Source organism: Vombatus ursinus, unplaced genomic scaffold, assembly GCF_900497805.2.
Source record: "Vombatus ursinus unplaced genomic scaffold, bare-nosed wombat genome assembly UNPS02007284.1, whole genome shotgun sequence".
In the NCBI taxonomy this organism is placed as follows: Eukaryota; Metazoa; Chordata; class Mammalia; order Diprotodontia; family Vombatidae; genus Vombatus; species Vombatus ursinus.
In genome coordinates this window covers 14,929,206-14,944,773 of record NW_020947062.1, presented here as the reverse complement: position 1 = coordinate 14,944,773, position 15,568 = coordinate 14,929,206, and the positions used below count along the sequence as shown (strand labels likewise).

At 41.5% G+C, this 15,568-nt stretch overlaps 1 protein-coding gene across 1 annotated transcript in view; it reads right to left on the bottom strand.

Moving 5' to 3' along the window:
- Window positions 1-15,568, bottom strand: part of ADSSL1 (adenylosuccinate synthase like 1) — an 87,133-nt gene that overhangs the window by 18,682 nt on the left and 52,883 nt on the right. Inside the window, exons 3-8 of the mRNA XM_027849273.1 lie at window positions 13,373-13,435; window positions 10,584-10,634; window positions 9,653-9,719; window positions 1,818-1,925; window positions 1,485-1,566; window positions 297-423 (exon numbers count right to left, since the gene is read on the bottom strand). Of these exons, the coding sequence (XP_027705074.1) occupies window positions 297-423; window positions 1,485-1,566; window positions 1,818-1,925; window positions 9,653-9,719; window positions 10,584-10,634; window positions 13,373-13,435 (498 nt within the window). The remainder of the gene's footprint in view (window positions 1-296; window positions 424-1,484; window positions 1,567-1,817; window positions 1,926-9,652; window positions 9,720-10,583; window positions 10,635-13,372; window positions 13,436-15,568) is intronic.

Genomic DNA, 15,568 nt, shown 5'->3' with positions numbered 1-15,568 from the left:
GTTCCTATAGGAACTTCTGTCCTGAGATCCTCCACCCCCATGAAAACCTTCATAGAGCATTACTCAGCTCTAGGGCTCCCCCACCATCACCTCTGAGCTGCAGATCAAAGAAATGGGTTCAACTTTACCTGTCCATGATCTTGTAAAATCAGCATCCACCTGTGCATGCCTGAATGTGATCTCACCCTCTGTTTATCAAAACCTATCCCTGTCTCTAGCCTAGCACTCTCTAAATCATGCCAGTCACTTAAGTATTACTTTGGGCCTGAGCTGGTTCCACTGGATTCTTAACTTACCAAAGTCAATATCAAGGAGGGCTGCGTTGGCACCTTCCACAAGAATCTTCTTTGGGGGCCCATGGAGAGCTTCATATATAAAATATACTCCATCTCGTACCATGGGTCTGATTCTTTCAGCAAAAACCTGCCGGTACCAGTAGAAATGGAGATGATGAGCAACTTAGAGGAAAAGGTTCTCTCGGGGGCAGCTAGGTGGCATAGTGGATAGAGCTCTGGCCTTGGAGTCAGTAGGACCTGAGTTCAAATCCAGCCTCAGACACTAGATACTAGCTGTATAACTCTGGGCAAGTCACTTAACCCCAATTGCCTCACCAAAAAAAAAAAAAAAAGGTTCTCTCCTCCCACCCCGACTCTCTCACTCCTACAATACAGCTATGCCCTTCAAAACTCAACAATACTTTCTTCCAACAGAAACATAGAGAAACCCTGACTCTAGACTTTATTAGGAGAGAGCCATTGGCATATGTGTTACCATGTTTACTTCTCTGCCTTCTTAGGATTCTAGGATTAGAACTGGACTTAGAGAGACCACCTAATTCAAAACTCTTATTTTTAGAGACCAGGAAATAGAGGCCAACGGGTAAGAGAGAGAGTATTCAAGGTTACATGAGTAATATTGAGTCAGTCTCTCGATCGGGTCTTCTGATACTAAATCCAGCCTGTTTGCTCTTAAAACAATATTGCTGTTACTGTATACAGTGTTCTGGTTCTGCTCATTTCACTCTTTGTTATTTCGTGCAAATCTTTCCATCACTGAGATCACTTTGAGATCATTGAACTCATCATTTCTTATAGCACAGCATGTGGCTTTGGTTAAGTCACTTCTACTTTCTGGGCTCAGTTTCCATACCTGTAAAATGAGGAGATTGGACTAGACCAGGAGTTCTTAACTGTTTGTGTGTGTGTGTGTGTGTGTGTGTGTGTGTGTGTGTGTGTTATGGACCCCTTTGGCAGTCTGGTGAAGCCTATGAACGCTTTTTCAGAACATTGTTTTAAATGCATAAAATAAAATACACAGGATTACAAAAGAAACCAATTATATTGAAATATAGTTATCATAATATTTTAAAAACAAGTTCACAGGTCCCAGGCTAAGAAGCACTGGATTAGGTCTTTTCAATTTGAATGGAATTCTGCATCCCATTTTGTTGTCCCCTTTCAACAGCCCAAGCACAGCATCTGTACCTTGAGTTTTTTCAGCTGTCCTTCTGTATCCACTTCCAAAGTAGGAAACATTGACTGGTACTGATAGGCCAGGTTTTTGAACCTATAAAACAGCAGACAATTCAATCTTTTCTCAGGTGGAATTCCAGACGTGCCCAGACATACTGAGGAGCAGCAACCTTTGAGCTCCCCATAGCCTGGCTCTTAGACAAGCTGACCAGAGGAGGGTAACTGCTAACCCTGTGTGTCCATTCTTTCTCCTGTCTCCTGGCTTTGGGGTATACTTAGGGACAAACATTCTCCATTTTCTGTCTCCTTTAGAAGCAAATGAAAGGTTGAAGTTTCTGCCCATACCTTGCAGAAAATTCATCAAAGTCTGAAAGGAGGTCACAGATGCGAAGTCCTGTCCTGGCAGCTTTTGAAGAGTACGTTGGTCCAATTCCTTTCTTTGTGGTACCAATACTGAAACAAAGAGAGTGGGGGGTCTCGTTAAGATCTGGCAGAGTCCAGAAATATGACTTAAGTATTATATACGGGTTGAGTATATGGGCTGGAATATTGCTCCCTCTCTCCCACCACAGAAGTCTCTTTCCCAGTGGGTAAGTCCTTGTATCCCTCTCCACTCTTTGGTCCCCAGTTAGTCAACCAGTCGTTACCTTCTGGCATGCTATTCAATGTAGAGGGTATATTTTAAAATGTTACGTCTTTGAAAAAGTCATTTCTACTATTTGAGCCTCAGTTTCTCCATCTGTAAAAGAAGGAGGTTGGACTAATTGGTCTCTAAGGGTTCTTCCAGCTATAAGATTCTAAGATTCTATAAAATATATTTTAGAAAAATCCAGTCAATGGAATGATTGGATAAATTAAAAATCTGTGTCCCAGCTTATTTCAGTATTCAGTAATCTGAAGCCAGTTATCCACTTGGTGATTTATTCAATGGAACCAATCGATGAGTAAACAAATAAGCCAGAGTGTCCAACCCAAGTCTCAGCTGCCCCCACTCTGGGGTTGGAAGGGAGGCAGAGAAGAAATGGATCTGGATCTTATCCTTGGGGGCCTTACAGGCTTGTTAGGGGATGAGGAGAACACATGAACATTTAAATAACTATAAAACAGCATATACTAACTTCCAAATGAGGGGCACAGACCTGTAAGAGTTGAGGGGAGAGGAGGATATTTGTGGGCTAGGGTAATCAGAGAGGGCTTTAGCCCTTAGGAAGGAGTCAGGACTTAAGCTTGAGCTTGATGAATGGACCTATGGATCCATAGGGATCTAGTCTAAATCCCCTCATTTTAAAGATGAGGAAACTGAGGCTGGGAAAATGAAGTGACTCACCCAGAGTTACACAGTTACATAGCTAGTTGGGATTAGAGTAGGGATTTGAAGTTAGGACCCCTGAGTCTGACTCTAATTTTCCAGAACCTCACAGCAGAAGAATGCTGTGTGAGCAGAGCGCCAGTGGTCTGCCTGGAGCAGGGATTCCTGGCATCCTCCCTTCCTGCTCTTCAGGCAGACCTTGGCCTGTCTTGGGGCTGTAGCAGAATCACCACAGACCAGAGGCTCCTTCCAAAAGAAAATGGCCGGGCTTCGGGAAGAGATGAGCCCTGTCATGTCCCACCAAGGTGAAAGACCAGGGGGACTGCATGAGACAGACCCAGAGAAAAGGGGAAAAAATTGGGGAGCAGGAGTCAGTGCAAACTCGGATAGAAAGCAGCCACAGAAGAAAGGAGGGCAAGGAGCGGAGGAGAAGATGGTCAGGTAGGGAAGCAGGGTGTAAAGGGGGAGGGTACCTGTTGTGAGATTTGGAGGTGGTTTGTGAATCAAAGCCAATCGTTATCTTTGAATTGACTGGGAAAAACTTTATGTGAAGACAAGTCCTTTTTTAGGGATAGCAACTGAAACTGTGATTTCATTGAAGGTCTTATCTATACGACTGCCAAAATTTGGGTAGAGTGAGTTAGCTAACACATTAGTAAGTAACAGAAATGCCTTGGCAGGCCATCAGAGGGCTTTATGACTGACTAATAGTGAGCTGGGCATTGTAGAATGGCCCAATGAACTGGGTCCAGAGAACCCAGACAGGAAAATCCTAGTGGGGATATGTATGCTGGGAATGAATGACATTCTCATTCTTTGGGAGGCTGATAGATTTGGCTACCCAGGGGAATTGGGATGAGCCTAGCATAGGCCTGGATAACTTCAGTTAAGGGTACATGAGAAGATTAAAGGGGTAGCTAGGTGGCAGCTAGATGGAGCGCTAGACCTGGAGACAGGAAGACTTGAGTTCAAATCTAGCCTTAGACACAAGTCACTTAACCCTGTTCGTCTCAGTTTCCTCATCTGTAAAATGAGCTGGAGGAAGAAATGGCAAACCACCCCAATACCTTTGCCAAGAAAACCCCAAAAGGGGTCACAAGGAGTCAGGCACAACTGAACAAGAGCAGAAGACTTAAAGGTCACTCAGCCTGACACTAGGGAGTTCTTCTGTTTACATACTCGTAATAGTCTTTCTGTAGCCTGTTGTTTCTAAATCTATATATTCTCTGGTCCCTTGTGAATAAATCCTGGAAAACACCCTCTTAGGTTCTGAAATATGTAGAGATAAAGGTGAGAAGGAAAATAAGTGAGACCAAAATGCTAGAGAGAGTGACAGAGACAGGAAGAAAAGAAAAGGTAATTAGGGTCTGGAGATGGTATATACCATTTTTTATTACTTGACCTGTGATTTAATTATTATAAGAAACTTCTTCCAGAGAGGAAATTCCAATCTATCAATGCAAATCAGCAACTTTTCTGTGATTTACAGTCTTAAAGAATTACCTAGAAGATTAAGAGATTAAGTCACTGGCCCATGGTCCCATAGCCAGAAAGTGTCAGGGGTGGGATATGACCCCAGGTTTTCCTGACTCTGAGGCCAGCTCTCTGCACACCACATGGCCTCTTGTGGGCATAGCAGGATCATAGATTCAGAGCCTCAAGAGACCTTAGCACTTAGCTGCCTACTTCTCTCATAGGACAACACTAGGGAGCTGAGGCCAAGAGTTTAAGTAACTTACCTAAGATCAGGCAAGTAAATGAGACAGCTGGGATTCAAGCCCAGGTTCTCAGATCCCAAACTGAGCATTCTTGATCTCTGATCCCAGGGAGCCAAGTAGGCTGAGGGGTCAGGAAGCTCAGAGAATTTGGGGTCTTGATTGGTATTTAAAGATCAGGGAAGTTTAATAGAGAGAAGTGGACTGGAATAGTGGAAAGAGCAGTGGACTTGCTATCAGTGGATCTGAGTTCCAATCCTGACATTGCTACCCTCTGAACTTGGTCAACTCACTTAACCCAAAGGAGTGTCAATTTTCTGGTCTCTAAAATGAGGGGATGGGATTGGATGGCGTCTAAAGGCCTTTTCAGCTCTAAATCACATGAAATGATCTTCTGTGACTTGGTGAACAGGCCTCCTGTGAGGTTAAGGAAGGTGCAAAAGGAGAAAATGCTTGGACAGAAAGCGAGAGTCCCCTGGCTGGCCTGAAGATAAGGAGCTGGAACCTCAAGAAGGCCCAGAGCCATATCCTTCAGAGAATATCACTCATCTTCCACTTTTCCATTGGTCGGGGCTTGCCCTTCACTGCCTGGACCAGGGCTGCTTGTGTGTTGGAATGTGAAGAGCGTGGCAAGGATCCCCTCTCTCCCCAGCTAAGCTCTCTTTAGTTGTTGTTCAGTCATTTCAGTCATGTCCAACTCTTACTAACCCCATTTGGGGTTTTCCTGGCAAAGATACTGGAGTGGTTTGCCGTTTCCTTCTCCAGCTCATTTTCCAGATGAGGAAACTGAAGCAGACAGGTCTAAGTGACTCCCCCAGGGTCACACAGCTAGAAAGTGTTTGAAGCCAGATTTGAACTCAGGCAGATGAGTCTTCCTGACTTTATGCCTGGTACTCTATCTACAGCATCACTTAGCTGTCTGAAATTGCTCCATTATTTCTTCATTCTTCTCAGTCCAGTCTCCACTTTTCACATACAAACTCCCCCTCCCATGGTTCACTTTTGGTAGCTAGGTGGTACAGTGGATAGAGTGCTGGGCCTGGAGTTAGGAGGACCTGAATTCATATCTAACCTCAGATGCTTTCTTTAGCTGTATGACCTTGGGCAAGTCACTTAACCTCTGTCTAGCTCAGTTTCCTCAACTGTAAAATGGAGGCAATAATAGCACCTACCTGGAAGGGTTGTTGTGAGGATCAGATGAATAATATTTTTAAAGTACTTAGCATAGTGCCTGGCACATAGTAGGTGCCTAATAAATGCTTCTTCCCTTCCCCCTTCCCTCCTCTCTCCCCTCTTACGGGAAGGGGCACAGTTTTCAGCAGGAACAATATTGGTTAGGGGAATCCTTGCTAGGCAGTGATTGGCTGGTGATCAGAACAGTGACAATTCAGGATCTTGCTCAAAGTTCATTAATTTTTTTCCCCTAGAACAAAAACAAAATGAAACTTAACTATGTAATTATAATGACCAAACTTGGCCCTGGAGAAGAGTTGAGAAAATCGAAACGTTCTCCCTCTGCAGAAGTGAGGGACTATGGGAGTAGAATATTACATATACTGATAAATATGATTTATGTCTTGGTTAGTTTTGCTGAGCAGCTTTTCTTTTTCTTTTTAAATCTTGGCTATAAAGAGATGGCTTTCTGAGTATTTTTAGAAATGATGGAGATATAAAAAATGCAAGTTATCAATAAAAATAAGATTAAAACAACCTCTTTGTGATTCTTGATAGAGGTTCTCAGACCAGTCCTGATCAGTGTTTCTCAAACTCATTTGGCTATGGTTCACTTTGGTGCTTAAAATATATGAATTGACCCATAAATCCCAGGATGAAGAGACTAGGTTGCTGAAAGACCCCAGGAGATGAGGGAAGGAATTTTTGGAGCAAAATAGAGGTGTAACAACTAGCTGAAAGGATATTTACATAAGACTTTCCTCATTGGTTGAGATTTATCATTCACTGCTCCATATCTTTGTGAGGGATGGAGTTATAAGAGTTTGAAAGAGAAGAGATCTTGGCTTCTAACTGAGAGAGAGAAAGAGAGAGACATAGAGACACAGAGAGAGACAGAGACAGAGAGAGAGGGAGGGAAGGGGAGAGAGAGATTCAGACAGACAGAGAGACAGAGTCAGAGACACAGAGACAGAGAGAGAAGATACATGATTCTGGATTCTCTTCAGCTCCCAGATAGGAGAGAAAGACTCCGGGAAGAAACTGTTACGTAGAGGACCTGGTGACCTCAATCAATCATGTCCTTATCCCCAGCTTGCTACACTGGGAATTTTGGCTGCAAGGGAGGTATGAATAGATTTTAGAATCTCCTTTAGAATCTCCTCCCCTTACCCTTCTCCAAAGGAGACTTTGATTCCTGCCAGGAGGAGAAGCAGGAGGTTCGGATCACCATGATTCTACTCTGCTCTCTTTAAAGAGAGGGGGAACTGGGCTAGAATTATATCTATCTGCTCTCTTAAATACTGCTAGTGCAGGAGAAATAATTTAAAAGTTCAAGCTGTGCTCCTGATCGCTATCCCTTAATGGGGAAAGAGTGCCCCAAGCTGTATATCCACCAAGGCTTGACTCTTTTCTAAATGCCACAATTAACACATGTAGTAAAGAGCAAACAAACTCATTTATCCCAGTCAACAGCAAAACTGACATCAGAGAAAGTATCAATAGGAGACTATATATTAGATGATGCACAGAGTAAATGATGCTTTCCATTGGGAGTACAATAACTCAGCTCAGCCAAGAGGGAGTCTCAGATCTCACCCATGGGAAAATTCCCTGAAGTCTCTAGTATAGCAGGCTAAGAATATGATTAAGGTCACCAGTTCCTCTACGTATTGACTTCTTCCCAAAAATCTTTCTCTTCCTTCAGGGACCTGAAGAGAGTCCAGAATCAGGTGTTTACTCTCTTGAAGCTGGAAGCCAGAAGACCACACAGAAAATCTCCCCTCTCTCAAGCTCTCACCAGCTCTGCCCCTCATAAAAGTACACAGCATTGAGTGACAGATCTCCGCCAATGAGAAAGCCTTATGCAAATGACCTTTGAGCCAGCCATTAGAGTAAATGAAGCCTGTTTTTCATGTGGATTGTCAAGTACAGTCATTTTTTCACACACACACACACAAACACAAACACACAATTTGATATTTAACATTAAGAGGGAAGAAAATTGCTAATAGTAGATTGTGGTGTTGTGGCTGTAGTTTGTCCTTTGTTCTCGAAGAGGACCAAGACATCAAGGTGATGATGCCATGACTTGCAAATGAATTGGCTTAAGTGGGGGAGAGCTGTGCAAAGTCACCAGCACTTTCTCCTCCAGAGCCTTCTGGGTCCAGTAGCTAGATATAGATCAGGATGACTGGAGATGATCCAGGCTAATAGCAGAATTTCCTGACAGAACATGTTAGAGTCATGGGAGGAGAAGGGAATGGAAAGGAATCAGCATTTGTATAGTGCCTGCTATGTGCCAAGCACCATGCTAATCACTTGTTTTTTAAAACAAATACATCTTATTTGAGCCTTACAATAAGCCTTCGAGATAGGTGCTGCTATTATTCCTGCTTTACAGTTGAGGAAACTGAGGCAAACAGAAATAAAGTAATTTGCCTAGGGTCACACAGCTAGTAGGTGTCTAAGGCTAGATTTGAACTCAGCAAGATGAGTCTTCTGAACTCCAGACCTAGCACTCTATGCACTATGGCGCCACCTAGCTGCCCTGGACTATGGTACCAGCTACCTAATTGTTTTCTTTGCCTTAGCCTCTGTTTCCTTCAGTCCATCTTGAACATACTACCTGAGTAATCTTCTAAATGTGTATATGTAATTACTCCTCTAGCCTAAAGTCTTCAGTAGCTTCCCATTGTCTACGAGAGTACATAAACTTCCTAACCCTACATTTGAGGCCCTCTCCAATCTGACTGTTCCTCCATTAGTAAATGCTTGATCGGCTGAAACCCACCCTGGCACCTCCCTCCCACTCCAAGTAAATAGCACTTTCCAGGACCTCTCTTTTGTACTTACCTCACTGTCTCTTTTTTATTATAGATATTAGTGTTCTTTCCCCATTGTCCCCCTTTACTATGTAAATATTTTGAAAGCAGGTCCTGAATTGTAAAATAATAATAATAATAATAACAATGGCATTTTAGGGTGCTTTAGGGTTTACACAGTGTTTTAAAAATATGATTTGATTTTACCCTCACAACCACCTTAGGAGGTAAAAAACAAACAAAAAGCATTCATTAAGCACTTACTATTTGCCAAGCACTGTTCTAGATGTTTTACAAATATTATTTCATTTCATTCTTACAACAACTGTCTGAGGGGGGTATTATGTGTTATTCCTATTTTACACATTGGGGCAGGCAGAGGTTAAATGACCTCTCCAAGGTCACACAAATACTAAATGCCTGAGGCTGAATTTAAACTCCAATTTTGCCCTATCCACTGCACCACCAAGCTACTTCTTGTACCACTCATAACAAAATACAAGGCCTCACATATAGTACTTATTTGTTGAGTCTGTTGAGCAAAACATCAGAATTCCATGGGACACTAGATGGGAAATGCTGACCTGGAGAATTAAAGGAAAAAATCCTGCCTAGGAATGAGTGACCTAGAGAATACAATTAGTGCAGGCCTTATTGTGATTCATACTTCAAATAGAATGGAATTCCTCACAGCAGAGAAGTCTTTGAGTCACATCATCCAGCCTTATGTCCCAGTCATGTCCACAGTCAGGATTAGAGATTGACAGTTGCAGGGGACAGATCCTATGAGACAGTTAGCTCCTTGAGAGCAGGGTCTTTTTTCTGCCTTTCTTTGTTTCACTAGCACTTAGCATAATGCTTAGCAAATAGTACGTACTTAATAATTGCTTGCTGACTGACTGAATGACTGACTGAAGGGATCTTACAGGTCACTGAATCACCTCCCCTCTCCCATTTTACTGATGAGGAAACTGGAGCCTAGAGATCTTAAATGACTCGCCCAGAACCTCACAGCTGGTAAGTTTGATGTAGGATTCAAACACAGGTCTTCCTGACTCCCGTCCAGCTTTCTTTCCACCACACCAAGCCGCCATCCCCCCATGCACCAACTTGCCAGACTGAAGAATCACTAACAGAAGGAAGAGGTTGAGACATAATTACTTTTTCCCCTCTTGAGCCTGACGTTGCATTTCCTGAAGTCCGTCGACTGCTTGGTGAAAATCAAACACTGCCAAGCAAAAAGGGAGGGATGGGAGAATGGAGGAGAAGGAGAGAAGCAATTAGAAGGTGGACACCATGCCCAGCAGCATCAGTGTCAGCATTGGGAAAGGAATGGTGAACCTTGGAGCTGGGAGGCCTCTTGGTGGAGCAGAAAGGACATTTTGGGGGGAAAGGATGGTGCCAGGGACTGAGGTTTCATTCTGGCTTCATTGCTCTCATACTATGTGACCTAAAGCAAGTCACTTGACCTTTCTGGGTCACAGTTTCTTCACCTGTAAAATGAGGATAACAGTCCCTGCCCGGTTGACCTCTAGGGGCTCTGGGAGGAGTCGTATGAAATAATGCATGGTAAAGAGAGCTGGAAACAATAAAGCACTATAAACATGTAAGGGAAAATGGGCAGGACTGAGCTCTGCCCTATGAAGAAAAGGATGGCACCAAAAGCCATTGCCTTTTGGAGCAGAACAAGTCCAATTATGGGACAGACAGATCAGGACTTTTTCCTTTGACTGATAAACTAAGAATGACAGCTGAGTGGATTCCCTCCAGGAGGAATGTTATGCTATGGAACTAGGAAAGGGACTGCTTACTCTTCTTCTCATTCATTTGACACTCAGGGCAGTGTGGCCCAGTGGAAAGAGCACTGGGCACTACTAGTTGGCTCTTCCACATGTTAGCTAATGTGACTTTGGGCAAATAAGTTCCCTGAGTCTCAGAGCCTCTCATTGTAAAACAGAGATAATACTTGTACAATTTACCCTCTAGAGGTATTGTGAGGAAAGTACTTTATAAACCCTAAAGCTCAGTAGAGATGGGAAGGAACTATTCCTATTTGTCTGGTGGGGCTCTCTGGAAAGGTGGGAGTACTCACCAATGTGGGCTCTGTCTGAAATGATGAGTCTTTTTTCCCAGTCTTTCAGACCTGCCAAAGATAGAACCCTATAGCTCAGAGCTTGTGTACCTTAATTATGGTGAAAGAATAGAAGGAAATGACTTTCTTTTTCACTAGATCTCCCTACTCTAACTCTCCTGGTAGCATGTGTACCTTTGTGTAGGATGGTCTAAAACATCACTGATACATTATTTCTGTGCAGGCATATCCTGTAATTCTGTCATGTGTTCATGACAGCTTCAATGTATCTTGACCTATACCAGTGTTTTTAAACTTTTGGGGCTCAGGACCCCTTTACATTTTAAAAAAAATTAATGAGAATTCCAAAGAGCTTTTGTTTATGTTGGGTATATCTATCAATATTTTCTATATTATCAAGTAAAACAAAATTTTAAATTACTTACTAATTCATTAAAAAATAACAATATGTGGTATATGATTATAATAGAATGCTATTGTGCTATAAGAAATGATGAACAGGATGATTTCACAAAAACTTAGATAGGCTTACATAAACTGATACAAAGTGAAGTAAGCAGAACCAGGAGAACATCGTACACAGTAACAACAACATTGTACAATTATCAACTATGAACGACTCAGCTATTCTCAGCAATATAATGATCTAAGACAATTCCAAAGAACTCATGATGAAAAATTCTATCCACCTCCAGAGAAAGAATTGATGGAATCTGAATGCAGATTGAAGCATACTATTTTTCACTTTATTTTTTTCATGGTTTTTTTTGTTTGTGTTTTCTTTTACAACATGACTGATATGGAAATATGTTGTACATGATTGCACGTATATAACCTATATCAAATTGCTTACCATCTGAGGGAGAGAATTTGGAACTCAAAATTTTTTAAATGAATGTTAAAAATTGTTTTTACATGAAGCATCTAGTTTGAGATATCCAAAAAGCAATTGGTGATATAGGGCTAAAACTCAGGAAAAAGGCTAAGGCTGGATATATAGGGCTCTATAGAGATGATAAATGAATTCACATGGGCTAATGAAATCACCGGTTGAGATAGTATAGAAGGAGAAAAGAAGTCCCTGAACAGGGCCTTAGTGGATACCTACATTTAGTGGGTGTGATGTAGATTAAGCTCTAGTTTAGGAAGGGTCAGATAGGTGGGAGGAGAATCAAAAAAGAACAATATAATGAAAAGAGGTTTGGGGTTTGGCACAGTGTGATCAGGGATAGGCAAGGGATTGCTGAATAAAGGAGAATATAGAGTTGAATTGGTTCACCAATGGGTCAAGATGGAGAAGGAAGGAAAGCATTGCCAGTGAAGGAGTAATAGCTTAGGAAAAAACTGAGAGATGGAGGGATTGGGGATCAAGGTAAGGATGAATAACAGGATTAGAGGTCATAAGGCATAGGAAAAAATGGAATGATAAAATATTATAATCAGATAAAGGAATTTCAGAGAACATTTGTAGGCAATGGTAAGATTAAGGCTGTGACCAACTCTGTGTGTAGCTGAGATGGAGGGGAGGTGTAGGGAATGGCAAATGAGTAAACTGAGCAACAGGGAAGGTCGAGGGTTTGAGGGAATATCAGTCTGTATGTTAAACTCCTTTACTATGATGGAAGGAGTTGGGGTGGAGAAAAAGACTAGGATCCAGACACTGAACTCACTGAGGAAGCAAGGAGAATTACTGTGGATTGATAGATTAAGGTCACTGGGGTCCGGATTGTCTTGCTTCTCCTTCTGCCTTCTGGGCTCCAGCACAGCTAATACAATTTCTCTTCCACGTCATAGATATTTTAAATACTTGAAGACAGTGATCATATCTTGACCTCCCCTCAAAGTCCCCTCATCACTGAGTCTTTTGTAGGCTCCATCTGATCCTCCTATGGATTGATTTCCAGTCCTCTCCTCATTTCTGGTTGCCCTTCTTTGGACGCTCTCTAGTGACTCCAGAATGTGGTACCCAATACCCCATGTCTGAGCAGGGCACAGGACAGTGAGACTGTCAACTCCCTCATTCAAACACAATGCTTTTGGCAAGGTCAGTTCAGGTCCCTTTAGCTTCTTGTGGCTGCCATGGCACTTTTGAGTTATATTAAGCTTTGCAAAATAAACTTTTAAGAATAAAAAGCCCTATATCTTTTTTCAAGAACTATTGTCTAAAGGTATCTTCTACAATTACTTGCATAATTAGTTTTTTTTTTAATCCAAGCAGAAGACATTGCATTGATATCTCTATTAAATTTCCCCTTCTTAGTTCTGGTGCATTGTTCTAACCTGTCAAGATCTTTCTGGATAGCAACTCTACCAATAACTCTGTGGCCATCATATGTTTTCATATGTTTGGTTTTTAAATCAAAATACTCTCAACTTATCTCATAAATTTAGTGTATAAGCAAAAGGTAAAGAGGGTAGTTGGTAACAAACAATCAGATAGTTGTAGATTGTGGAGACATTCAGTCCCTAGTTTCTTACTGATCTCAACCACTGTGTTCCAGGTAAGTTTTATACTTGGGTCTTATTCTTCAAGACCAAAGTGAATCAGAAAATCCATGTGATCAGCTGGGTAACCCAAATGAAAACACCCTTGTACTTTTGCCAGCATTAACCAGATGACTGTAGCTATTGAACTGGTACTGCTAAAATTCTCAGGGATTTGAAAAGAACTCACTCAGAAAGGAGAAGATCTAAAAGCACTGTCCTTGAAATGCTTTCTCGGGACCTAATGCAGTAGGAAGAGTGGATGTGGTTTTCAGAGTAAAGGAAGTCAAATATGTCATACTTACCTTTCTTCTCATTTTTTTCTGCTTCTTCAAATAGGCCAGGTAAGTGGATGACTACACCATTGCCTGAGAAACATACATGGGAGATAGGTTTATTGTTTAAATATGGAAACTAAGAAAATACACATTTTTAAATGGTTTATTTTAAAAAAAAAGAAAATTGGGCTAAAAAAATGCAGTTAATGACATCCACTCAATCTGATCTCTCTCTCTCTCTTAACATTTTCTTGGCACACATATTATCTGAATCTTTCTTTGCCCTATCACATTCTGTTTTGCATCATACCTTTTTGTTTACATGTCATATCATATTCCTACATTACACTGTAATAACAATAATAATTCCCATTTCTATAGAATGACAAACCTGGGAAATAGACACTATAAGTAATAATAATAGCTAGTATTTAAAGTTTTCAAGGTAGTTACAATTATTATCCCATTTGATCTTTACAACAACCCTGGGAGGTAAGTGCTATTATTATCCCCATTTTACATATGAGGAAATTGAGGCAAACAGAGGTTATTATCCAAAGTCACACAGCCAGTAAGTGTCTGAGGCTGGATTTGAGCTCAAGTCTTACTAATTCCAAGCCTAGCACTCTTACCTACTGTGCAGTTTAGCTCCCCTATCCCCTATTTTACACATGAGGACACTGAAGATGAGCACAGGTAAGTTTTGGAGGCAGTATTTGAACTTTGGACTTCTGACTCAAGATACAATTCACATTCCACTTCACCACACTATCCTACTTAAGTCCAAAGACTGGTGGTATTTTTCATCTTTGCCTCCCCAGGGCCCAGCACATGGCTCTTTGCATAGTAGGCCTTTAATAAATGTTCATGCTTCCATACTTTAAGAATCTGTGATTTTCACTGTCATGGTTACTAGCATTGATACCAATGGCAACCTCCGTGCCTTTGCAGATGGTCTTTGTGAGGAATTTGTAACTTCCAGTCAGCTTAGGTCCATTATTGGACCTATACTTGAACACTTTCTGTCCTGACCTTAGAATCTTCCAGAACTTGCTCTCTTTCAATCAGTCAAAAAATATTTATTAAGGACCTACTCTGCACCAAACCCTGGGAAATATAGAGACAAAAGTGAAATAGGGTCTTCAGTTTTGCCAGTACCCTTACCTAACAATGGTAGAAAGGTAGGTTGGGGTCGGATTGTAAAGGGCTTTAAAAACCAGATGGAAGAATTTATATTTTATCCTAGAGGCTATAGGAGCCACTGGTGTTTACTGAACTGGGTAGATTACCTGGTCAGAAATGCATTTAATAGGATAGCCACTTTGGCAGCTATATGGAAGATAGATTACAATAAAAGGGGACTTAAGGCAAGGGAACCAAATAGGAGACCATTGTAATAGTACAGGTGGTAAGCGATGAGAGCTTGAACTAGGGTGAAGGATGTGTGGGTGTAGAGAAAGGGTTGGATGCCACAGGAGAGGTAGAAATGGCAAGAATTGGTATCTTGTACAATATATGGGATGTGGGAGAGTAAGAAGTAGAAGTTAATGTTGAGTTCACAAACCTATGAGACTGGAAGGATGTTGGTTCTTGACAGAAATAGAGAAGTTCTGAAGAGGGGTGGGTTTAGGGGGGAAAGATGAATCTTGTTTTATACATAATTGTGTTTGAAATGATTCCGGGACAATTGGAGATGATAATTGGATGCTGGAAATGTCCAGCAGGCAGTTGTTGAGATAGGACTGGAGTTCAAGAGCAAAACTGGGGCTGGATGTGTAATTTTGGGAATTCAATACTTAAAGATGATAATTAAACCCATGTAAACTGATGAGGTCATGGTTTAGAGCTGGAAAGGCCCTTAGAGGTAACCTAGTCCAGCACCCTGATTTTACCTCATTTCTTCTGGTTTCATTTCTTTTACATCAATTCATAGTACTCTTCTCATATTCATGGCTCATTAGAAGACAATAATATTCCATTACGTCCATTTGCTAGTTTTTTTCAGCTGTTCTCCAATTGATGGACACCCTTTGAACAGTCAGTTCTTTGCTACTACAAAGAATGCTGCTGTGAGTAATTTAGTATATGTTGGGACTTTGTTTTGATTTTTGAGCTCTTGGGGGATATGCCTGGTAGTGGGATCACTGGGTCAAAGGTTATGAACAATTTAGTTACTTTTTTTTGGATAATTCCATTCATAGTTTCACCAACAGTGTATTAGTG